Source organism: Myotis nattereri (assembly GCF_964212035.1).
Source record: "Myotis nattereri genome assembly, chromosome: 18".
Taxonomy (NCBI): Eukaryota; Metazoa; Chordata; class Mammalia; order Chiroptera; family Vespertilionidae; genus Myotis; species Myotis nattereri.
The window spans coordinates 32,155,208-32,179,796 of record NC_138093.1 but is presented as its reverse complement, the minus strand read 5'-3'; the positions used below and the strand labels follow the sequence as shown (position 1 = coordinate 32,179,796).

Genomic DNA, 24,589 nt, shown 5'->3' with positions numbered 1-24,589 from the left:
CGGTCAGTCTTTCTCTCCATGACTAGAGATGTCCAGCGTCCCCGTGAGCCTTCCCCGTCTCCCCCCGAGACAGGGGAGTAGTTGGTAGGCTTATCCCAAGGGGCCGCATCCTGGTGGGTACCTGTGTCCGGAGATGGTCCTCCCTACACAGTCCAGCGGAGCGGATGGAGAGACGGGCCGCTCTGGCACTCAGACACACCCAGCTGGGTCAGAGCCACAGAAAAACGTGTTTCACTATTACTTTAATTACAGTATTTACACACCATTCTTTATTCAGAAGAAAAAAAATCTACCCATCATCCTATCTCTGGAAAGTTCTATTTCCAACCGTCATTGAAATCAGGATCCCTGCTCACCCCTCTGGAAAAAAAAACCCACAAAATGAGGACCTGGGTCACCCACAAAGGAGGTGGCTGTGGTGAGGGTCCTCTGGTGGCTGTCCTGGGGCCCTGACCACCAGGGGATGCAGAGCAGTGAAGGGGGTCAGGGTGGGGGAGACAGGGACAGAGGGAGTCTGCTGGGGGCCTGAGGACACAGCTCACCCCAGGAATCGGGGGGGGGGGGTGGGGGAGGAGGAAGCCATCGAGATCAGAGGGTAAGGCCAGGACCTCGCCTAAGAGCAAGAGGCTTCCTGAGATGCGCACAGGTCAGGGGGTTTGGCTCAGCGATGTGGTCCCGTGTTCCTGTCCACTCTGACCATTGGGAGGAAGGGGCCCGCGCAGAGGCTCTGGGAGGTTCCGGGATGACCAGCACTGAGCTGTGTGCTCTCCTCCACTTGCCCCCACGGGTGGGAACACATGTGTCCATGCACCTCCATCCCGTCTCCCAAACAGAGACATTGTTCTACAACGCGGAGCCCCGGTCCAGGCTCAGCCATGAAGCTGTGCGGCCTCTGCACACAGAGGTGGGGGGACCCCGGAGCTCGGGGGAGCCTTGGAGAGCAAGAGGGAAGCAGGTGACGGGTCCACAGTGACTTGGAGGGGCGTAAGGTACATGGTGTCTGGCTATATCATAAGAAAGAGCAGGTGTAGTGAGCTGCTTTGGTTTCCTTAAAGCAAAGAAAGAAAATATAAGGAAGAAACAGTAAAAGGCAAGGCCTCCTGGGAGGAAACTGTAGCCCAGAAAAGCCCATGCTTTCTCCCGGGAGTTCCCAGAACGAGGCAGAGATGCGGGAGAGGAAAGGGGCCAAGTGTGAAGGTTGTAGGATCATCCACTCCGACTGGAAGCTTCTCTGAGCTTTGGCTTTTCCCCGTCACATCCTTCCTCAAGGGAGCCCAGCGTCTGGGTTCAGGGAGCTGAATGCATAAAGGGTTACCTGCCGCTCCCCAAGGTGGAGAGAACCCCTCTATGGTGCAGGGCAGGGCCCCAGGAATGGCCACGGAAGGTGTGTGCAGTGGCAAAGGGTGCAAGGCGAGGGATGGCACCTCCGGCAGGGCCGGCCCCCTCCCCGCAGACATCGCCCCGCCTCGCCCCCCACCCGCCGAGTCACAATTCGGTATCAGCCACCGTGTGTTGTCTCGACGAATGGCCGTTTCTGGACGTGGCCTGGCCGGTCCCGTTCTCCTGAGCCCCTCGGTTCACACTGGCCTTTCCCTGAGCCTCGGGGGAGGCCCCCGGGCCTGAGCTATAGCCCTGGCCGCCACCGTTCTCCGTGTAATAAGGGTCTTCCCCCTAGACAGTGCATAAATAAAGGAGCATTATCTGCGAGCAGGGGAGTGAGACCCGGTGGGGGAAGGGAGGGGGCGGCTGCCTGTGCAGACTCCTTTCTTCCGGAAGAGCCATCAGGGTTCCAGCTCCTAGAGGAGAAAGGATAGAGGAGAGCACCACACCGCCACCCAGCCGGCAGCCAGCGCCCCAGACACCCGGCTCCCTGACATGTAACAACAACCCCCCCAACCCCCTCCCCCACCCCGGCCAGAGGCCACCAGTCAAACCCCAGCCATTCCTTCCTCATCCAGAACATGTCAAAAATAGGTTTTTCCCCCCAACATATTTTTTTTAAAGTATGTTTTCCCACCACATGCCCCCTGTGAGCCAAGTGGCACCCGTGGCCATGTAATATGTTTGCAAGTGGCTGACTCAGCAGGCTGCTCCGGTCGTGCCCGGATGAACTATCCCAGTGAAAAGAATAAGTCGATGGCAGGGACCACCGGCGACCACAGTGAGGTGGGCTGGTCCCAGTCAGTCCCCCTCCCCAATCGGCAGAAGTCGGTTTACAGTTGTGAGTACAGGAAGCACAGAGTTCATTCTTGTATGATGATTATTTCTTAATGATTGCATTATGGAATATACAAACAACTGTAAGCCTACTTTTGGCCCACCCTGCGTCTTGTTTTGACTCATCCAAGGCCACAGTATGTGTAGGCTTGGCCTATCCCCGTGGAAGGGCACAAGTAGTGCCTTTTCCGGAATCCCTCCTCCCCTGACATGACATTCATGGGCTGCCCCGGAAGCCCACCATCTTCCTCATTTCCTGTGGCCTGGACCCCAGAACTAACCAGCCGTTCTCCTGTGGGGCTCCAACTGCGGCGGTTCATCAGGAAGTAGCCAGTGATGCCCAAGACAGCCAGCAGGATCCCCGCGGTGACGAGTGCAATCAGGGTCTTGGGGGTATAGCGCTGGTGGCTTTCCACACTTTGGTCTATGAAGTCTTGGATCCCCAGCTGGAAGAGAAGGCACAGAACATACAGCCTAGTCACTTGTGGGATGTGGGTTGTAGAAAGGAGTCCAGCCCACACTAGACCCATGTGTGTGACCCAACAGTAGGTGAACACAGGAAGACATGGACCTCAGGAATTTCCTAAATAGGATTTCAGACTGATATCTCTTCATCAAGCTGCACTGTGAGATTTTGGTTCAGCATAGGAAGGTCAAGATTGTTGGAGAGGATGGAGAGGGAGGAATGGGAAGTCCAGAGAGGATCATTATTCTCTCCCCTACTCCAGCGAACACTCCAAACCCAACATCTTCGAGAACTCACCTTTCTCAGGTCAGATTGGTGATCTTTCAGAAGTTGGAACTTGCTGCTCCGTTCTAGAATTAGAAACAGGGGTCGCTGAATCTAGAAGCTGAGCCAGCCCATCCTGCTCTGTCCTCCTAAGCTGTTTTAGAAGATGCTCTGATGGCCAGGGTGGTTCATCTCAGGACGGCCTCTCCCAAAGTCAGCCCAGCCCTGCCCCCCAGCCCCTGCACTCTCTGAGTTACGATGCCTGATTTCTCCCCAGCATCCTCTAACCTCAGCCCCACTCCCTTCCTCGCCCCCAAGACAGACGTGCCCCTTACCTGTTTGGGTGGGCAAGACGAGGAGCAGGCAGTGAGGGTTCACCTCAGACTGGGCAAGGAGCAAGGAGCACACACTGGCCCCAGCCTCAGCCGGATCCTTCTTACACAGGACTTGGGTCAGCTCCTCTCCCTTGTCCTTCTTAAAGTTCTCCTGGGAAGACCAAGGAAAAGGGCGAGCAAGAGATGAAATTACTCTTATGCCCTGAACTGCATCCAGAGTCTTGACAATAATTCTGGTTAAATCCTCCACAGGAAGGATCCCTTTTTTCTAAAATTCCAACTGGGGGGAAAAAAACAACACACAAAAACAACACACCTCGAACTATGTGTGTGTAAGAACACAATAAGAAAAAACACGAAAAAAACTTCTCGGAACCAAAACATGTATCTATTAGTGTCTTAGGTGTAAGATGCCAGAGAACAAATTTATAAAAGGACTGCCCTGCCCACATATACTATTCAAAGTAAATTCAAAAGAACTTGCCAATAATAACAAATATTAACAGCGCAATACTGAGGAGAAAATCTTTTGTGTCAAGGCTAGAGTAGCTCCAAATGTTAGGAAAAACCCAAGAGGGGTGAGGAGTGGAGACAAAATCTATGACTATAGACTCGACAGGATCCTGGGTCCCTCCCCTCTTACTCTCCAAGGGGATCTCACAAAGGTCACGGTGCAAAGGGAAATGGTCTTTCTGTCAAGCCTCTATCCCCCTTTCCCATTAAAAGTGTGGAACCCTTGCCCAGTCAGTGTGGCTCAGTAGTTGAGCATCAACCTATGAACTGGAGGTCATGATTCGATTCCCAGTCAGGGCACATGTCTGCTTTTGGGGCTCAATCCCCAGGGTGGGACATGCAGGAGGCAGCCAATCAATGATTCTCTCTCTCTCCCTCTCCCTTCCGCTCTGAAATCAATACAAATATCTATTAAAACGTAAGTATGGAGCCCGTGCTTTCGAGGTTCAGAGGTCTTCCTCCAGGCTGTTGACTGGTCCATACTGAGGAACTGGGTCCTACTCAGGAACTCAGGCTCGGCAGATAAACTCTGATAATTCTTCAATCGTGAGCCAGGCCCGGGCCCTGGCTGTGCCTTCCAACACCCCGTTCTCGAGGGCCCCAGGGTTGTGCTGGCAGCCTCCAATCAGAGTGGCCTCCCCTGCACAGGAAGGGAGTGGAAACCAAGACTCTCCTCTGTCCGGATGGCAGATGGCGGAGGAGGAAATGCCTGAACAGCTCTGACCGCCTTCCTGTTAGGGGAAAACTGCTGGGGCGTGTGAGGGCCATCAAACTGAGCCTACGTGGAGGAGAAAGCTTCCTGTTTGTAGGTAGGACTGCTTCTGTGGCAAGGCCAGAGGGCCCTCCCAGCTTGGACGGCGGCCTGGGTATTTTCCTACTGCCCTGGCCCAAGGCAGGAAAACCCAGGCTCCTTTGCTCTCGCACAAGGCAAGGTCAAGATTGGCCTCAGGCCCCAGCTTGCTTCCATCAGCTGGAGTTTTAGGGAGCTGAGTGAAACTCACTGGGCTTGGATGAGGCCGGGAGAGCAGGCCTCGCTGACCTCCAAGCCACAGAGAGATGAGTCCATCGGCGGCCTTGGAAGGCCTCTGGGAGCTGAGGTCTCAGAGACATGGATTCTCAGGCCAGGGCTGCTTCACCCCTCAGGAAAAGGCTGAATTCTGCAGGTTTCCCTTGTGAAGTCCTGGGTAGAGGCTCTGCTTCTGGAAAAATCTGGCTCCTTGCTATAGGTAGCCTGGACACCACATTGGACACACTCAGTAGTCTCCTTCCTCTTGAGGCCCATGTCCCTTCTGAGAGCCGCACCTGGCTTCTGTGAGCACTACACCCTCCCCAGCGCCATCCCTTCAGAATGAAAAGCAGGGAAGTGCTGCTGGATGGCTGGGCTTCTGATGTGTCTCTGGTTGGAATATGTCTCCTTCCTGAGAGGGGCAGAGGGTCAGGCTCTTGCACAATTAAGACAAGCCAAGCGAGGTGGCACCATCTTCAAGCAGCTGAGTCCAAGAAGCTGCACCTCAATCAGATCTTGACATTTATCAAGCCCTGAATATACGATGCTGTGTGAAAACCTGTGTCAAGTGGTGCGTGTGTTATGTGGTGTGTGTGTCACGTGGTGGGTATGTGTGTGGGCTGGGGGAGAGTAGCATGAATTCTACATGTCCAAGCTCCGGGTTTGTGTGCATGGCAATGAACATAAATGAAGTTTACTATGTCCCAGGCGCTGTTTCAAGTGTTTTACACATATTGATTCATTTAGCCTCACATCACTCCATGAAATGGGTACTGTCATTCTCCTCATTTTATAGATGAAGAAACGGAAGCAAAAAGAGACCAAGAGGTCACAGACCTAGTTTACCAAAGAAAGGTACAATTAAGATGCTATGGGCGTTCAGAGGAGGGTGAGCACACATCTGGCGTGGGGCTATCAGAGCGTCTCAATGTAGGCCTTGAAGAATAGGCAGAAAGTGTAGAGGAGGAGCCAGTGGGCAGAGGCCTTTGATTGGGGGAACCCCCATGAGGAAGCTCAGGGGCATGAGAGCCTGTGACTGGCACAAGCCTAGTTGCAGGAGAATGAAGAACACTATCTTCTCCCTTGGATTCCCCATCCCTCCAAATCCCACTTCCTCCCTGAAGCCGGTCCTACCTCCCATCAGAATGCGCATCAACGTTTGCTCTGCTAGTGACTAGATTCGTTCATGTCATGCAGTTTGTCCGAGTGTCAGGGTCCTTAGCTGAAGTCTGAGTTGTTGAGGTGAGTAAGGAGGTGTTGTATGACGAGTGCCCAGCAGGCTTTTGAAACCTCCAGGGGCACTGGAAAAATGGCAGCCATTACTATTACTATCAATAATAGCAATCCCTTATGTACTCTGCCATCTAGAATCCACATTTTGATGTTTAATCACATTCTGCCTTATTGTTTTTGTCATTTCTCTCTGACCAGACTGTAAGACTCCTTAGTGTGGGAGCAGGTGTATGTTACATAACGTGGAACCCAGACTGAACTAAGCATAGCACCAAATAAACAAAAAGTGCATTGTTGTTCAACCTAGCATCCCAACTGGTTTGGCCTTCACACGGAGGCCCTCCGCCCCTTGCTTGGTTTCTTGGACTAAATTCAAGGGAATAACGGCGGCCAGCCTCCCACTCGGCATCAGTGCATTGTGCTTGAGCCTGGAGACGAGCAGGTGGATCCTGAACAAAGCACAATGCTTCTCCGGATGCTTGAAATAAACATCCTTCCCCAAGAGAGGCTGTGGGCAGGCATCATGGGAGAGGGGGCAGGAGGAGGCCACAGCCTCGCCATTTCGCTCATGAGAACCCGATTTGTGAGCCCCCGACGACATCTGCTTGCAAAGTTTCTTTGCAAAAATAATAACCACAATCATAAAACCACCCAACCATTCTAGAGTAGCACCCTCGAACTTTGCAAGGACTCTTAGCTTGTCAAGGAAGCCTGCTAAGCATTACAGTAGGGAGAGAAGGACAGGAATTTTTCTAAATAACATTTAGATATTTCCCAGTGCTGCCTCTCTCTCAATAATTTTATCTACTTTGGTGTGAGCTTGAAAATGCAGGCAAAACCTCTATGTACATATGGGTTCTGGACTAGTTAAAGGACCTGCGACAAGTCACACAACAAGTGCACAGCTGACCAAGGGCACGAAGTTAGGCTGTCTCCAGATTCCAGGCTCTTTCCAAGAAACACACTGTCTTCATCAGTCCTCCATCTGTAAGCTGTTTTTCTGCATGGAAACTGACCTTTCGTGTTGGGGCATAGGGCAAGGAAGGCGTGGGCTGGGGATATGATGTGCAATCTGCCTCCGATGAAGTCAGTGGGACAGAATAAGGGTGAGGTGAGCTAGCTGAGTAAATAAAACCTCTGTACAAACAGATCTGATTCTAAAGAAAGGTCATTCTAAAAACCAAATTGGCAGGTAAAGGACTTAAATAGAGATTTCTCCAATAAGATGTACAAATGGCCAATAAACACATTAAAAGATGATCAATGTCATTGATTGTTAAGAAATGCCAGCCCAAACCACAATGAGAGAGTAGCCACGCCCATTAGTATGGCTACTCAAAAACAAAACCAAATCAAACCAAACCAGGAAATGACATGTGTTGGCAATGATGTGGAGAAATTGGAACCCTTTTGACCTGTCGATGGGGATGTAATATGGTGTAGCTGTTATGGAAAACATAAACTCTATTTAAAAGTAGAATTACCATATGATCCGCCATTTCACTTCTGGTTATATAACCAAAAGAAATGAAATCAGGGCATTGAAGAGATATTTGTATACCCATGCTCATAGCAGCATTACGCACAATAGCCAAAATATGAAAGCAACCCAAGTGTCCGTCAGTAGATGAATGGATAAACAAAATGTAGTATATACATGCAATAGGAAAAGATATCCAGTCTTAAAAAGTAAGGAAATTCTGACATGGACTCTAATATGGATGAAACTTGAGGGCATTATGCTGTGATATAAGCCAGTCATAAAAAGATAAATACTGTATAATTCCACTCATATGACATACCTAGAGTAATCAAATTCAGAGCAATAGAAAGTAGAATAGTGGTTGCCAGAGGCTAGGAGGAGGGGAGCATGGGACATTGTTTAATGGGTGTGGAGTTTTAGTTCTGGAAGATGAAAAGAGTTCTGAAGATTGGCTTCTCAACAAGGTGACTCTACTTAACACTGCTGAACTGTACACTTAAATATGGTAATGTCATGTGTATTTTACTGCCATTAAAAATATTTTTTTGGTGGATTCTCCTGGGAAAAAAATGGGTATGGCAGAAGAGAATAAAGTAACCTCACATTTTGGGAACAATTTGAGAAACCACAACCACAAAAACTTAATTAACCTGAGGTTGCAGCAGAGAAAATGAAAGTCAGACTTGGAGTGACACGTTCTGTTAATGAGGGTTCTGAGCTGTGGTACCAGGTGCCTGAGAAGAGCGTGGGCTCGCCCTTCCTCTCCCTGGATCATACAGGGGATGTGTGCCTAGAGGTGAAGGATGGGGAGTGAAAGAAGGGTGGTTGGGATACAAACGTCTACAGAATGCATGTGTGGAAGGCAAGCCAGAAGAATCCACACAGCGAGAGCTAACACGCTGGATACTCAGTAGGTACTGGCACAGAACGAGAGTCTCAATGGCTGAGAGCGATGCTTGTGCATTTCTCTCCTGGGAGTACAGATGCAGGAGCACGCCAACGTTACCTACGTATTCAAGGACATGATGTTAGGGGAATCCAAACGCTCATGCTTCTCATTAGGCTGTGAGTAGGGCCTAAGTTTCCCATGGTCAGAACCAGTACCATAAGGCCTTCTGACATCAAAAGTTCAAAGCAGCCTAAGGACAGTTAACACCGCACCATCAGCATTGGGAACCGACCGATGATCCATCATGTAGGACTCAAGGAAAAGGAATCTGGGACACAAGAAGAGAGGTGGCTAAAAATTCAGAACAAGGATGGCTGGCTGAGGAAAACGACTTTGGGGAATCATAGGAGGCATTGCTGCTTAGGGTCTGGGGAAGAGGGGACCTCAGGAAGGAAGGGGGATCGATAATGGTAGACCCACCAGGGAAACGATAGCACTCCACTGTTGCTACCATACACTTGATTCGCGGCAAGCAGAGCAGAAGCCTTCTTTAGAATCCCGGGGGAGCTGCTCCCTTGCCACACTGATGCTCACGGATCCTCCCCACATCTCAGAGGAGAGTGCAGATCTCCTCAGCTGTGCCACACACGGACTAGACAGCCAAGACCGCAGGGTGGAAGAGGTCATAGCAACGTAAGAGGAATTATTTCTGGAGTAGCAGGAAGTTCCTGGCACTTGTTTTATAGGATGACCCTCGTTAAATGTGAACTTTGAAGAGAAATGGACAGACATGTGGAAGGTGATGCAATCAGCTCTAAATTGTTGGTACAAAGAATGAGCATTCTGGCACAGGAAAATAAGCGTTCAACCAAGATGATAGGCAAAAGAGGGGGTGGGAGGGGGAGGGGGAGATGATTATTTTCCTGAGCTAGAATTAGCAAAGGATTTGGCATTTTTTTTTTTTTAATGAGATGAGTTGGAAGTCAGCATCAGGAACACACAGAGAATTTATATTCGTGTCTAAGTTAGCTCTTTTGCAAATTGCACTTAGTTATTCCGTTGTGTGAACTTACGTCTTCACAATTTATTTTGTTTTTAAAAGTCCTAAGTTAATTCTCTAAGGTATAATTTTAAAAGTTCTGTGAGTCAGAACCACCCACCTAATAATCACAGGTAGATGTCAGTAGTTAGAATAGGCAAAATAGGTAATTTCATGCGCTCTACAGCACAGTCAATTCCTAGCCCTTTCCGGGTCGGTGTATGCCTCACATCACATGTATGGTTCCTTTAAATGAATTCTTAACTTATAAGGAAACTATTTTTGTGGGGTTTTTTTTTTTTTTTTGTAAGTAAATACCACTCTTCCTGTCATCCCATCCTTCACCCAGAGCCTTGTTACTGTCAGGAAACTAGGTTTATTGAAACAAAGTAAGGAGGTCTACTGTATCATTAAAAATGAACACGACACTGTACACTCTTACCAATGCACTAAGACATGAAACTCAAACAAGAGGCACAACTACGAAAAATGAGGAGAAAAACAACAGATTGTGGAAGGTAACATAATAACTTACCTTAAAAACAGAAAAAAAATAAACTAAAAAGCTCCTGGAATTAATAAGCAAGTTAACCAAAATGGCTAACCTCAAGATAAATATTCCAAACTCAATTAACTCTGATATCCCAACAATAACTAATTATAATACATAATAAGTCCATATTATAGATAAATTTAAGAAATCTATAAAACCTGTGGAAAAAAATTAAAAAACTAAAAAAACCAAGATGCTGAATAGTATAAGAGAAGAACAGAAAAAATATGAATTTTAGTTTCAATTAAAATTTTAATCAAAAAAAATCTTGACAAGATGTTCCTAAATTTTTTCTAAAAGAATAAAAAGTACTTTTCATTTTTGATAGAGCAAGGACCTGCCTGGCTAAATATTAAAAGTCCTGTAATGTAAAGTATAATAATTAAAAAAATGTTATAACAGGCAAACTGAACAAATAAAATATCTGTCAAAATATGCCCTGTGACATATGAAAATTTAATATAAGCTAAAAGAAGCATTCTGATCAACAAAGAAAGAAATAAAGTTTGGGAAATGGTTATATGAAAAACACAGCATTACAGAAAAAGAAATTCTATATGGACTAAAGTTATATGTAAATAAATATAATAAAGAAATTAATATTTTAGGTGACTATCTTATATTTCATGAAGGACTTTCTTAATATAAAATCAAACTTAAATCTGACTATATATATTAAATGTACTATAGAGACTATACCAGAGGAGGTAAAAACTACATTTAAATAGAATCATCTTTATCTTTTTTGTCCACCAGATGGGGCCTCTTACTCCCTAAACGCAAAGCTCATTTTGGAAGTAGCCTGACCTTGCTAAGACCCCACCACAGTCCATCTAGTACAAATGGTTTAAGGGGGTTGAGAAGGAATTGTGGGAGGAGAGGAGAGGGAAGGCAAGGCATGGGGGTGGGGATTTGACTTACACAGGTGGAGGTCTCATTTAGCTGCAGGCAGATAGCCAGGGTCAATTTCACTTCTTTGACTCCGGAACATCTGATGTCTCCCTGTATTAAAACAAAGTAAATAAGCCAGCATCTTTGCCTCTCATTTCTGCCCCACCTCTTTTCCAGTTTGATTTCTGTGAAGTATATTCTTTAGAGACTTTCAGAGAAAAGAATTTTAAAAAGTCGTCTGGGAAGGGGAGAGGTGTGGGGGGGAGAAGAGGGTCCTAATAAGGTGACGGGAGACTATCTGACTCTGGGTGGTGGGCACATGGTGCCATATACAGATCTTATAACACAGAAACCCACACCTGAAACCTGTATGTTTATGTTGACCAATGTCACCCCAATAAATTTAATAAATAAAATAAAATAAATGCATAAAAATTTGTTAGAGGACTAGAGCTTTATGACAGCCTTACTCTCTTCCTCCATCTCACCGCCGGTCCCAGCAGATACCAGCTATTTGCAAACTTGGTAAACACTGGCACGCACTGTGCAGAGATATGTGCGGGCAGGGCAGGCTGTTTTTCCTCCAGTGAATGATTTACTCGCAGTCAGGCCATACAGGGTGGGCAAAAATAGGTTTACAGGTGTTATATCAAAAATAATACAATGAATCATAATACAAGAATAAATTATATGTTTTGCGTACTCACACGTGTAAACCTACTTTTGCCTCCCCTTGTATAGGCAAACAGATAATGGGGGCCGGGCAGATCCTGGCGAGGCTCAGTGTCCTCCTGGCCCCGAGGACTGTCCACCTTCCTTTTCTAGCTCCTTTAAAAAAGAAGCCAGGCAGGTCCTCCAGCACCCGCTCCCAAGTCCCCCGGCTTCATATTTTCTACCCTCCGTGCTGGAAGCTGTTGCCAGTCACTAGTCCCAGGGTTGAGAAGGGCCGGTGATCTCACCATCCCTGGTTGTTCCATTCCTCACTGCCTCTCTATGCCTGGCATTTCCGCCAAACCCTCTCACACAGAGGAAATGGTATTTGCCCTAAGCATTTTGGGAAAAACAGCCCCATTAAATGAAAGATGGTTTCTAAATGTGTACAAAGGGGAATGGGGCCCTAATCAAAGCCCAGACCAAGAGGTACTAGAAAAAAACAGCGAGGATTGGACGGATCGAAGAGAATCCCCTTTAATCTCTACTCCTTAGAAATGCAATTCCCATGGCACAGATCAGCCTTGCCACCTGACTCCACCCCTCTCCCTCTTTCTACCCCTTCCAGTAATATTTAGGCTGGATATTTTCCATGTTAATTCTTTTTATTGATTTTAAAGTAGAGGGAAGAAGGGTGGGAAAGAGAGAGAGAGAGAAACATCGATGTGAGAAACATCAGTTGCCTCCCATACACACCCTGATCAGGGATCGAACCCACAACCTGGGTATGTGCGCTGACTGGAAATCGAACTGTTAACCTTTCAGTGCTTGGGACTCAACCACTAAGCAACACTGGCCAGGGCCCATGCTAATTCTTAATGACCCAAATCTTATTGGTTGGGATGAGAAGTTGTTAAGGGGAGTATAGAGCTTGCTTATGTATATGAAATGAGGGGGAAATCTGCCATTTTTGGCCTAATTCACACACCTTGATGGTACTTGGGGTAGAAGAAAAGGATGTATTGGGTTCAATGGTAAATGCCACAGGACTGGTGCTATTGAATGTTGGGTCTGAAATATTTCCAGGTGACATGCTGGGCTCCAAGGTCATCTCTGAAGTTGAAAAGTTGGTTAGGGTGGAAGGCACTATGCTGGCTAAAGAGGTCTGTGTCTGGGCAGAAGAGTTCGCGGTTCCAGGAACTGGGGTGATCCCAGAGGTAGAAGTAAAGTTGACTGTAGACTCTGGAAAAGACCAAAGCACAAGTGTGCATTTGAGCACATTTGCATAAACACACACACACACACACACACACATCTCAGTTCATTGTCATGAGTGAGGACCTTATAGATAATGACATTGGCATGGTCTTCAACCCAGAAGAGGGAATTTGGGGATTTAAGAGTTACGTTATGGCCTAACCCTTACAGAACTCATTTCAAGCCAGCTGTTGGAACCATAGCTGTAATCTAGGTGTATTAGAATTCCCTCAGGATTCTGAAACTTAACTGGATGCTGGTCCACTCCAGTGAAGTCAAAGACCACCAATTTGAAGCCGTACACACCTCCCTTCACTCAGGAGAGGTCAGAGATCTCTAGGGAGTTCTCATCTAGTCCTGTTTCATCACTAAACCCGACTCAGCATGAGAGCAGAAGTACGAGGAGCATGACTGATCAGGATCAGCTGCCAAGGCATTGGCCTGAGGACGCTGTCACTGGAGGAAGAATGATCTAGAACAGCCTGTTTGAAATGAATAAAACTAAAAAAAAAAAGACCATACCCTTTTATGTAATGATGTTTACTTTGAATTTATATCAGTTCACACAAACACTCCATCCAAGCTTTTGTTCCGGCCTTCCAGTCCAGTTTAAGAACCCATTGTGGCCCTCGAGTCAAAGTTTGCCCACCCCTGATCTAGAACTTACTTCAGGGTATCCTAAACAAGATGCCCAAGCCATTATTATAGGAGCTTGTATTTCCCTCTATGGGGGTCAGCAGGCGCAGGAAGGGCGGTCTGCAAATGTCCTAATGCTTTACCCAAGCACCAGCAGCATCCCTCTGGGACCCAAGACAGACACTTTTCACCTGAGATGGCTGCTGTGGTCCCACTGCTGTTCTGAAAGACAGGGTAGAGGGTGGTACTTTCATGAGTCCTTTGTGTTATGGGTTCCTGGTTGGATGCATTTGTAGGAAGAGCTGAAAGCATTCCTGGAGTAGATGGCTCTGTGGCAACAGTAGTCAAGTTATCTGTATCTGTGAATGCAGAGGCTGTAGGGAAACAAGGAGGAAAAGTCAGAACCTAAATTGTCTTGGAGCCTCATGATATCACCTGATTTAATTTCTACTTCTCCTTCTTCTCCCCCTCCTCCCCCCCATCTCCCTCCTCCTCCTTCTTCTTCTATATATATATTTTTTGTTAATTCTCACTCAAGGATATTTTTCTCATTGATTTTTAGAGAGAGTTAGGGGTGGGGGGAGAGAAAGGGGAGGGAGTAGGACAGAGAGTGAGAGAGAAACATTGATGTGACAGAGACACATTGATTGGTTGCCTCCCACACATGCCCCAACCCAGGGATCAAATCAGCAACCCTTTGATCCTTCAACTAATGCTCTAACCACTGAGAGAACTGGCCAGGGTGTGATTCAATTTCCATCCAGAATATCCTGTGCTCGCTTCAGCAGCACATAAACTCAAATTGGAATGATACCAAGAAGATTAGCCTGGGCCCTGCGCAGGATGATATGCGAATTCGTGAAGCGTTACAACATCGCCTGCCACCCATGGCAAGGCAGCAGCAACAAGAACCTCCTCCTGGACAGGAAACTAATTTCCCACGACTAGATTTTTCCTAAGGAAATAGGGAAAGAAAAGCTTGTATGCACCGAGTGGCTTGTAGAGTATTATCTATAGGAGGATTATCTACAGGAGGGAAAAGTTGCAAGCAACTAAAATGAATTACAATAGGATAAATGTCATATGCACCAAAGACACATAATCATTATACATAAAGAGATATGGGAAAACTATAGCAATATGAGTACGTGAGGCTATGTTCATAACATGTTAAGTAAAATATTAAAATATCAAAGTATACCTGAATAAATATTACAGAGATCTAAAATGTGGAGAGGATATATCTCTATTCCTTTCTTAACGTATCCTCTCTTTTTCTCACTCTCCATCCACCACCATTTTAATTCTTGGAACAATCACTACGTTCATACCATCCTCTATGCAGTCCCTTTACATTTCTTCTCTTTTTCCCAGACTTTCCCATCCCCAAACTCCCCGCATTCTTTCCCTCATGGCCTTTAAACCGATTCTGCTTTCCTTTGGTTGAAGAACAGCAGCCAGCCACCCTAAGGTTTCTTTCAGGAATCTCTGCCCTAGAAATCTAGCTGATGAACTGGAGAACATCAGGCCCGATTTCTCATCAGATGCAGACGGAGAGTTTAGTTTTGGCTCTGCCAGTAACTCTGCAATTTCATGTGTGTGTGCACGCGTCTCAGTTTACAAATCTCTAAAGTGAGGGTTCTTTCCTTACGTGGGTTCTTGGGGGAATCAGTGAGATGAATGCTAACTTGCTACAGTATAATGTCCCTGGATCTAGTTATTCTCTGAAGATCCTCCCGAGGGTGCCTGCCCTTCCATGCTTCCTAGTTCCCAGCCAGCAGTGCCATCTTTAGACCCAGGGAGGAGCCGCTTCCCGCCTGGACCCTGAGCTTTAGAGCCCACACTCTGTCCCTCCTCCCGCCCTGCACTGCCCTCCAACCACGGTGCCCACAGAGACGGAGCCTCCCTTCCAGAATCTGCACTGGGAGCCAGAAGACCTAGAACGTGTTACTCACTGGGGGACCCGCACGGGCCTTTTCTCCCAGCCCATCCTGCGGAGGGTGAGCTGCAGCACCAGAGTGTGCGCCCGCCAGGCCCAGAGGCGGCCGGGGGGTGGCTCTTTGCAGGGCAAAGGCTTAGAACAGCCGTGGGCAAACTACGGCCCGCGGGCCGGATCCGGCCCGTTTGAAATGAATAAAACTAAAAAAAAAAAAAAAAAAAAGACCGTACCCTTTTATGTAATGATGTTTACTTTGAATTTATATTAGTTCACACAAACACTCCCTCCATGCTTTTGTTCCGGCCCTCCGGTCCAGTTTAAGAACCCATTGTGGCCCTCAAATCAAAAAGTTTACCCACCCCTGGCTTAGAACATAAGCGTGCGGGTGGAGGGACCCTTGCATGCGTGGAAGATCCCTTATGGTGCGGGCCAGAGTCATGGTTAAGAAGAGAAAAGGGGGGTGGGCTAGGACCAAGGGCCACCTCTTCTTGCTCAGCCGCATTGTGGGACTGAGTTCCAGGACTGTGAGAGTCTCACATGCCAACCTGGCCTTGCAGTGGCCATGAAGGTATGTTTCCCCAGGTAGGAGAACAGACGGTATTTTATTTATCAGTCAGTTGGCTTGGTTTATAACTTTGATGTGTTTAGACATGTAGTGTGTGGGCCTCCACTGTACTCCTGGCTTGGGCCCTGGACATGTCCGCAGTGGACTGGAGATCCAGGGCTCACACCCAGCAGTGCCATCCTCAAGGAGAGGCTCCTGAGGGTCCCCAAAGCTTGTCTCTAAATGTTCCCGATTGAGAGCCAGGTGTGCCTTTTTCCGAGGTTTCCAGGGAAAAGCAACGTCGAATGACACCTTTCCCTTCCCCCAGCAACAGGAGGGAAGTTCGTCTTCAATTTTAAGGCAATTAACCTGGGGCCAAGAATGTGTCCCTAGAAGTGGCGACAAGTCTCTCTTGCCCCATATCTGCCTCCCTCCCCAACCTGCCGCAGGAAGACTGCTATTAAGGGCAAGGACAACAGCCATCTGAATACTACGTGGCAGGTGAGCAGGAGGACAGAGTAATACCGCTCTCTCTGTTTTAGAGGTGAGAACCTGCATTGCCAGGGTTTGGGCAGAGAAGAAAGGCATAGTTCATGCGCGGCGAGGAGCAGTGGGGCCGTGGAGGTTTAGCTGACTCAGGGGGCCAAACTTCCCAGGACCAGTAGGCATCCTCCGTTCTCTGGAAAGTAAAGGGGGGGGGGGAGTGTGTGTGGGGGGGGAGGGCTCCTGTCTGGCTTAGGCAGGGAGTGAGTTTAACAAAATGAAATAGACGGGGAGCAGATTCCGTCTCCTTCTGTCCTTCAGTAGGACCCTCTCAGCAATCTGCCCCTAAGGGTTGGATTCACTGTAGGGGGCAGGTGATAAGAACAGAAGCCATCCTCTCCAGGTACATTGCAAGGGACCGCTGGAATCCCCCTTGACGTCACTCTTCCTGCCCGCCCTTTCCTCGTCTTCCCCTCCAGTACACCCATTCCTGGGAATCCCATCTGGCCCAGCCTGGCCCTGCCCTTTTCTCTTCCCGAAGGAAGCTGGGCCTGGCTGAGGTGATGTCATGCTGTTGAACCCCCTCCCCCAGGGCCTCCTTCACCCAGACAAACAGTTTTGAACTTTTCCAGATGTGTCCAGAGACCTGCTGCTAGTTCTGAGGACAGAGGTGCCTGTGCCAGATGAGTGAAGCAACCCTAGGCCCGGGCCAGCTACCAATCCACTAGGGTCGGGCTCCCGGCTGCCGCGGCCTCCTCCCACCCACCCCTCAGCCGAGCACTGAGGGTCCATCTGCAAATGGCAACGGGACCCCAACCTCACATTTGTGTCCCTGAGCCTAGGGTGAGCAGGGAAGCCTCGGAGATGCTGGGGAAGCTGAAGAGAGATGGAGAACAGAAAGGCGAGGCTAAGCGCGGGGTACGCATAAGCTGGTGTAGGGCCAGGGGGCACCTCGGCAGGGCCCTGGGAGATGATCCTGGCCTGGTGCTGCAATCCAGGGAGCACCAGTGAGGGAGTCTCTTGGTTTCACAGTCTCTAGGGACCCTTTTATAGAGTTCGTTCCCTTGAAGAGACTGGGGTCTTGAAGAAATGACATTTATAAGAATCAAGACGGGCCACAGACCTCTTTGCGTCCTACTTCCCCCACACTGCCATGGCATTAAGCCTTTGACTCTGACCTTTCTTTATCTGAAAGGTCAGTTCCCTTACTCCGCACGGAGGGACAGCAGCCTACCAGTCAGATTCTTAAAATCGATGGGTAAGACCGGCACTCCATCCACTCCACTCTAGACTGGAGGCATAGGCCTCCACCAGACCGTATGAGAGTACAACTTCAAATAGAAGGAAATGCCATCTTGTTTACTTCTCAGCCCATCTTTATTAACTGGCACTCAAGAAATTTATAATGGAACTAACATGGCAAGACCTCTACTCAGGAAACAGCTTACATGATTTGTCCTCTGCAAGTGATGGCGATGCAAGTCCTAAGGTCTTAGAGAAGCAGAAGGAAAGGGGCCTGCACTGAAGACCCGCGGTATGCTGTGTGGTCTCAACTCTCGACATGGAGCAAGAGAAGAAGACGAGGCCTCAGGGAGCTGGCAATACGAGGATTCTCAGAAGGCACGTCAGATGTCACAAAATTGATGTAGCAAAAGTCACCCGTTTAACTTACAGGCACTTATTCAGAGGCAATTATTCTTGTTTTACACACAATACTCTCAAGTTGCTTATTTGATATATTAGCTAAAGCTAAAAATTAAAAAGAGACCCTTGGAAACAAACAATAAATAAGGAGAAGCAGCAGCTAAAAGTGAAGAAACAGAAATAAATGAAAAACAGACATGAGTATCAAAACCCACACACTAGCCTGGAATCATTTACGGGAGGAGTTAATAAATATGTACACCTTCATAAGCATTAGAATGTCACTGAGTTGTACCTTGAGCAAATTATTTTCATGATATATTTGAAGCATGAAGGTTAAAGTCCTATTGTTTTGGTACACTTAAGGAAGCAAAAGAGTCTAAAATACATTTTCATAGGATTTCTACCTATAACTAGTAAATTGAAGCTATTGTTACTCTTTAAAGGGGGGTAGGTGTGGGGTTAAAATCCTCAGCAATTCAGAAAGGCTACCTAAATAACTCAATTTCCACACCTTAGGAGACTGGGTTTTCCTGTCCTTGATCTTACTTTTCTTAGACGCTTATTTTTATTTTTATTTTTATTTTTTTGCTGGTGTTGTTTTTTGACCTCCTAGCCAGTCAGCCCCATTCGGCCCATTCTTTCAAATTCTAGCAGCCAGCCCACCAGGAGTTTCTTGGAGGAGTTCCTGGGTGTCTCAGCTCATAGAGATGCAGTCCTAGGGAGAAGGAGCACAGGGGCCTCCCTGGGAGCCCACTCCTGAGCTGACGAGAAGACGGCAGAGCCTGGAAGCAAAGAGCTCAGGCTCCGCTCTCAAACCCTGATGGAAGCAGGCAGGCTTCTGCACCATGCTCGGCAGTGGGGCCTTGGGAAGCCTCTTGCCCTCTTTATGTTTTTATTTTTTAATATGTTTTTATTGATTTCAGAGAGAGGAAGAGAGAGGGAAAGGTAGAAACATCAATGATGAGAAAGAATCATAAATCGGCTGCCTCCTCCATGCCCCCCACTGGGGATTGAGCCCACAACCCCGGCATGTGCCCTGACTGGGAATTGAACTGTGACTCCCTAGTTCCTGGGTCAATACTCAACCATTGAACCACACCAGCCCGGCCTCTTCCCCTCTTTAAACCTCACCTGTAAAGTGAGGATAAAAATAGTCCCTACTTCCTAGTTGTTTTGTGGAACAAAGGAGGAAAGGGGTGTAAAGCAGCTAGTCTATCTGGTAAACATCAAGTAATAGTGGTTATCTTCAGTGTAGGCCCCTTTCCTTCTGCTTCTCCAAGACCTGAGGACGTGTATCTCCATCACTTATGGAGCACAAATCATATATGCTGTTTCCTGAGTAGAGGTCTTGCCACTTCAGTTCCACTATACATTTCTCAAGTGCCAGACTGTCTCTTCTACTCATTTGTTTTACTCAGAGCGCTTAGCACAGTCCTGAGTTCAAAATGGACTGAATGGAGACTGTGTTAGGTACGGTCACACCAACCACCACTAGGTAGAGGGGTCTCATTTAAGACTATATTTTAAGGGGAAGTTTAGGGAGTGTCCATGGGAAGTTAACCAGAATAAGGAGAGTTCTAGAAACCAAGTCCTATGGTTGAGGTCCTACTGTTATTTCATCTCAATCAGTGGTTGGCAACTGCAGATGGTGGACCAAATCCCGCCCATGGGCTGTTTATACCGTGGCCAGTAAACTAAAAATGGCTTTCATGTGTTTAAAGTGTTGTAAAATAAAATAAATACAATATGCAGCAGAGAGCACCATGCCTTGGGAGTCTAAAATATTTACTATCTGTCCCTTTCCTATAATCTCTGATGTAGAAAAGAAGAATTTGGGAGGGAGAGTAAATAACTTTCTTCAAGGTACATTTTATTCTTATTTTTCATAAGCACCAGTGACGTACAAGGGACCATGCACAGAGCTGTGGGAAGCACAAAATAAGAGAAGATTCCTTTCCACTATTAGGGGTGAGCGTCATTAGAATTTAAATACATCCTTGTCCTCAAGGAGTTTATAATCTAGTGGGGTGATTAGAAAGGTCGAAAATGGTTGTCATGAAGAAAGATCAGAATGATTCTGTGAATTAATAGAAAAAATAGAATTGGAATGAATGACTAGACGTTGCAGGAAGGCTAATTTCACTGCAAGACAAAGAGAAACTTAAAATAATGAGGTTAGTTTTTAAAAGATGGAATGAACTGCAAGATGGTGAGCCGCCCATCTTTCCTGGAAGCATTCGGGAAGCATCCTTGTTATCGTTTCCAGGAGTTTGGGCCTCGTTGGCTTAGAACAAAGAGCTGGGCTGATCCTTCCTATACATCAGAGGCCAAGCTAACGTTTGAATTTAAACCAAGTGTCTGAGGCCTGAGTGTGCCCCGTGTACTGAGACATCCCTTTACTATTTAAATGATGTGTCTTGGACCCCATCCACTTACTGTGGAACCCCAATATCCTGAGCTTCCTCTGGGCCTCCATTTCTCCCAGTCACCTCTTCCTGCATTTTCCTGGTTGCCACTGACCCCTGGATGGAAGAGCTATGCCTCCCCATCCGCAGGCCGCAGCAATTCTCGGTCTGCACTACCTCAGAGTGGGCTAGCCAAGCACCCACTCCTTTATTCTCCCCAGAAGACTGCTAACATAGGCTACCCTGTGCTTACTGAAGGTCTGAGAGCCTGGGGCGAGATTACAGCACAGCCGACAAGAGATGGTGACAAAACTGAAATTCTAGACACGATGGTGCTAAACATCCACATCGCACCATAAGGTCTCTTAGCCAGGTTTTTCCACCCTCCACTGTCCCTCCACTGTTCCAGGCATTCCCTTCCTCTCTCTCTCTCTCTCTGCTTGGACTCTGGAGTACTTCAGCCTTTTGTCTCAGGCTCATCAAATACAAAGTTCAACTTTCTTTCATCATGCTCAGCGAGTCAAGCTCTTGCGGAATTGCACATCCTAAATTTGTCCAGGGGGTCTAGGTTGTCTCATCCAAAGACTATTTAAGGGATTTTCTTGAACAATGGAACTGGCTACCTAGAGAGGCTGCTCCCCTGTAGGTGTCAGTGATAGGTTCTCTGTCCACGCCCAACTCTCCCCAATCAACAAATAGCAGACTTTCCAATGAAGCCAAAAGGCCTTTCCTTTATTTACACCTGAAGGGGAGTGACTCATTCCCAGGTGGGCCCTGGCCTGTAGGTCCCAGGATGCATCCCCCAAGATGCACACATCTTTCCCTTTAGCAGAGTTGGGGGCTTTGGGGACTACAAGTCATAGATAATGTGCTTTTATTTCTTTGCTGAGGAGGCAAGAAAATGTTCCCATTAGCGAAGTCAAAGCCCAGAAAAATATGGAAATTCTGCTCTAGTGACTCTGAGCATTTTCTTCTGGAGGCTGGTGTTTTTGTTCTGGTCCCATACCTTCACATGTTCAGTTCTCCACACTCGGGCCATTTACTTAGATCAAGGCAAGTCAATGAGAGAGGGAGGCCCAGGCACCCTCAGGGTGGAGCTGGGTAACCATCCAGCCCTGAAAGTCAGCCCGGGCTTGCCTGCCCAGGGTCTAAAGGAAAGCAGGCCATGAGACCATAAGGAGTGGAATTTATTCCTCCTTTTTGTTTGTTTTTGTAAGACTGGCAGGAGTTTATCAGCTGCAGTTTGGCACCCTCTGCCCTGAGCTTTTGAAGACAGTCAGAGAATGAAGGAGTTGAGGATAAGTGAATGAGGCTCCCAGGAGGTGGAGCCAAAGGGATAAGAAAAGAAGGCCCCGGTGGCCTGTTTTTATCTGTCAAGCAGGAATGCTGCAGAAGGCTTGCGTTCGCAGAGGTTGTGCCAGCAGGGTTGGCCCTACAAGGAAGAGGACTGGGGGCCACTGAATTAGTCAGAGGTCCCCAGGCTGCTCCTCCTCAGTCACCATGTGGCAGAGACTCAAAGGGTGGAGTCCTCTCTCCTCTGGAAAATATCTGATAAAATTCTTTTCCCTTTTCTTTCTTTTTTCTCCCCCCTCTTACATGTGGCCCCAGACAGGATATGGGTGTGGGGTCTGCAGGCACAGAAGGACTCAAAGGAAGAAGAGGAATGTGAAGGGGTGGGACTGGCCACGGAAGGCTTGAGGGAAACCCTGAGTCTGACAAATGGGGTTCCTCTCCCCAGCTGGTGTGGCAATGCCTCTCACCGCCACCCAGAGCCGCTCCATTTCCAACAAAGAAAGTCTACTTTAGGTTGGCTGCTATGCCCATCCCCATGCCAACTTCTTCCAGGGACAGGAAAAAGAACTTCTCAGAACAAAGCTCTGTGTCCAGGTGATGAGAAAGCCACAGCACCCCTTGCTGCTCTAAATTTCACAGTAATAATAGCCCAGAATTTCTGCAACGCCCCTTTGTTAGCATTTCGAGGTACAGTCACTCATTTCATGGACTCCACAATATATCCCCAGGACAGAAAACGACTCCGAGTCTTAAAACAACAACACACCCTAGAAAGTTCTCAAGAGGTGCCAAACCGGCCGGCGCAATCTGGCAAGACTGAGGATCGGGACGCATGCCCCATCCCTCACCCCCAGACTGAAATTCTCGACAGGTCAGCCTGAGGTTTTGAAGAGGTTAAGTTGCTCCCCGCACCTCCACTGCTGCAGGCGAGGCTGAGCCTGGCCAGCTGAGGAAATAAGCAAAGGGTGGGCCCAGGACCAGGTCATCATCACAAGCTGTGGAGTCAAAGCAGAGGAGCATCTGATGTGAATCAGAGCCTCTGATCAGCTCACCCAGGGGGATCCCCTCGCTAGGGCTTGCACACCTCAGGGACAGCGTTTTCCCTGCCCCAAAGGGCAAGTCTGGGGCTGCCAAACAGGTCAACCCAGAGCCTAACTTAGAGCTTCCTCCAGTCCAGAATGAGTCGCTCTCCAACTGGGTGGACCCAGAAAGGAGGCTGAGAGCGGGGGCCCAGCTGGCTGGCCCAGACCACTCTGTGGGCCCCTGCTGGCTGGCCTTTGGGAAGAGTAGAGAATTGGGAGCCCTGGGAGCCGAATCTTGAGCAAAAGGGAGAACAAGTTACAGTGTTTAAAACCTTCTAAGTGCAATGAAATGAGATAGAGAATGCTATCTCCAAATGAAAGGAATATTTATGGAGCGCCCTATTGTGTGTGGGTTTGTTTGTGTGTTTTTAAGGAAATTGAGAGCAAGAACTTAAGAAATCAGAGCATTATGGACGAGGAGAAGCGTCCACTAGTCTTCTGACCTGTCCACTAGTTTTAGAAGTTGGAGGAGGCGGGCAGGGAAGGAAAATCCCCAGACCTAACAATCCTGAGCTGGTGCCTGAGGGAGGAGTTGTGGTGGGAGAGGGAGGCAGCGGGGAGAACAAACTCCATCCACCACCACCTTCCTTGCAGTGGAATGGGTGTGGGTGTCGGAAGAGCGAGTTGTAACTTCACTTTGCGATCCGGTGCAAGGATTTTCGCGCGGGTTGTTCTCCATTCCATACTCCCCTCCTCACCTAACTCAGCCTGCCTCCTGGGCCTCCTGCGCTGCGCCCGCGGCCTCGTCCCAGGTGGCTTTGCTCCCTTTCCTTCAACGTCTAATTCGGGTCCCCCCTGTCCCAGGGCTGGGTAGGCGCCTGGCCCCCTTCCCCGCGACACGCTCAGGCCCCCAAACTCGGCTGCTTCTCACTCATCAGCCGCAAAACTCGGCTGCTCCTCTCCTCCCCTCTCTCCTCCCTTCTCTGCAACTTTGCGCTCCGCACCTTTGGTAACGGGAAGGGGCACCGGCACCTTCAAAGGGCTGCCTATCAGAGGCAACTCCAGCGAGTCGCGCTGTCCCACTGCGGGACGCCTGGGGCTCGCCGCGGGGTCACACCTGGGCTAGTGCACGCTCGCGGCGTGGTCGCCTCCCCAGCCCGTCCCAGCGCCGCCGAGTCACAGGTGAGGGGCTCGCTCCCCGAAGCCTGGAGCGGCCCTGGGCGTGGGGGGCTTGGATGGAGGCAAGGGTCCCTGCCCTCCGCGCAGCGGGCGGAGCGCCCGGCCCTCCCCGTCCAGCCCGGCGGCCGCGCGCGGCGGGTACTCACGCAGCAGAGTCAGCAGGCAGAGCGCGGTCCAGCCCCGCGGCATCCCGCGCCCCGCGCGCGCGCCCCTGCGGCCCAGCATCCTTCCCGCGCGGCTCCCGGGAGATGCACAGCGCCCGAGACTCTGCTCGCTCGCTCGGACGCCCGCCCCTCCTCCCGGGAGCGGGGTGGGCGATTCTTGCTTTTCCCTTCCCCTCCCTCTTTGGTCCTGGCAAGGCCGGCCCCTCTCCTTGGCTGCCACTAACGTGAGCTTCCCTGCGCGGTCCCAAAGGCGGAGGACGTGGGGAGGGAGGCTGGGGTTGCCGCCTTCGAGGCCAAAAAAGGTGGAGGTTTGTGTGGGCCCCAGATGCCTTGTTCAAGTTTATGTAGAGGCCTCATCTTCAAGCTCACTTCCACTTAACTTTTAACCCCTTTGTGTCAGCCGTGCCGGTGGCCCGGGCAGGAGCAAATTTCCTTTTTTCTTACTTTTTTTTTTCTTTTTGGTGTTCTATTCCTTTTTGA

The 24,589-nt window shown here is 48.7% G+C and overlaps 1 protein-coding gene across 3 annotated transcripts; it reads right to left on the bottom strand.

Annotated features, from left to right (window-relative positions):
• Positions 1-209: 209 nt before the first annotated feature.
• Positions 210-24,349, bottom strand: CD34 (CD34 molecule). 3 transcript variants are annotated; one of them, XM_081111808.1, is made up of 8 exons: positions 24,092-24,349; positions 13,625-13,807; positions 12,529-12,653; positions 10,920-11,000; positions 3,283-3,433; positions 2,981-3,033; positions 2,499-2,663; positions 210-1,671 (listed from the first exon to the last, which is right to left on the bottom strand). In XM_081111808.1, exons 1-8 carry the CDS (start codon positions 24,168-24,170, stop codon positions 1,486-1,488), a joined length of 1,023 nt encoding a protein of 340 aa, XP_080967934.1. In that variant the 5' UTR covers positions 24,171-24,349; the 3' UTR covers positions 210-1,485. The 3 variants fall into 3 exon arrangements, with proteins under 3 accessions (XP_080967934.1, XP_080967933.1, XP_080967935.1); XM_081111807.1 differs by having other exon boundaries at positions 12,529-12,782; positions 24,092-24,283; XM_081111809.1 differs by having other exon boundaries at positions 226-1,796; positions 12,529-12,782; positions 24,092-24,239.
• Between the last annotated feature and the right edge of the window lie 240 nt (positions 24,350-24,589).

Bases quoted from the DNA above. Each gene is read 5' to 3' on its own strand.
- CD34 (XM_081111807.1), bottom strand. From the start codon at position 24,170: ATGCTGGGCCGCAGGGGCGCGCGCGCGGGGCGCGGGATGCCGCGGGGC. The intron at 3,034-3,282 runs GTAAGGGGCACG...TTCTAATTCTAG, and splicing joins CGTCTTGCCCACCCAAACAG to AACGGAGCAGCAAGTTCCAA. The intron at 1,672-2,498 runs GTTAGTTCTGGG...TGCACTGTCTAG, and splicing joins GCCCCACAGGAGAACGGCTG to GGGGAAGACCCTTATTACAC.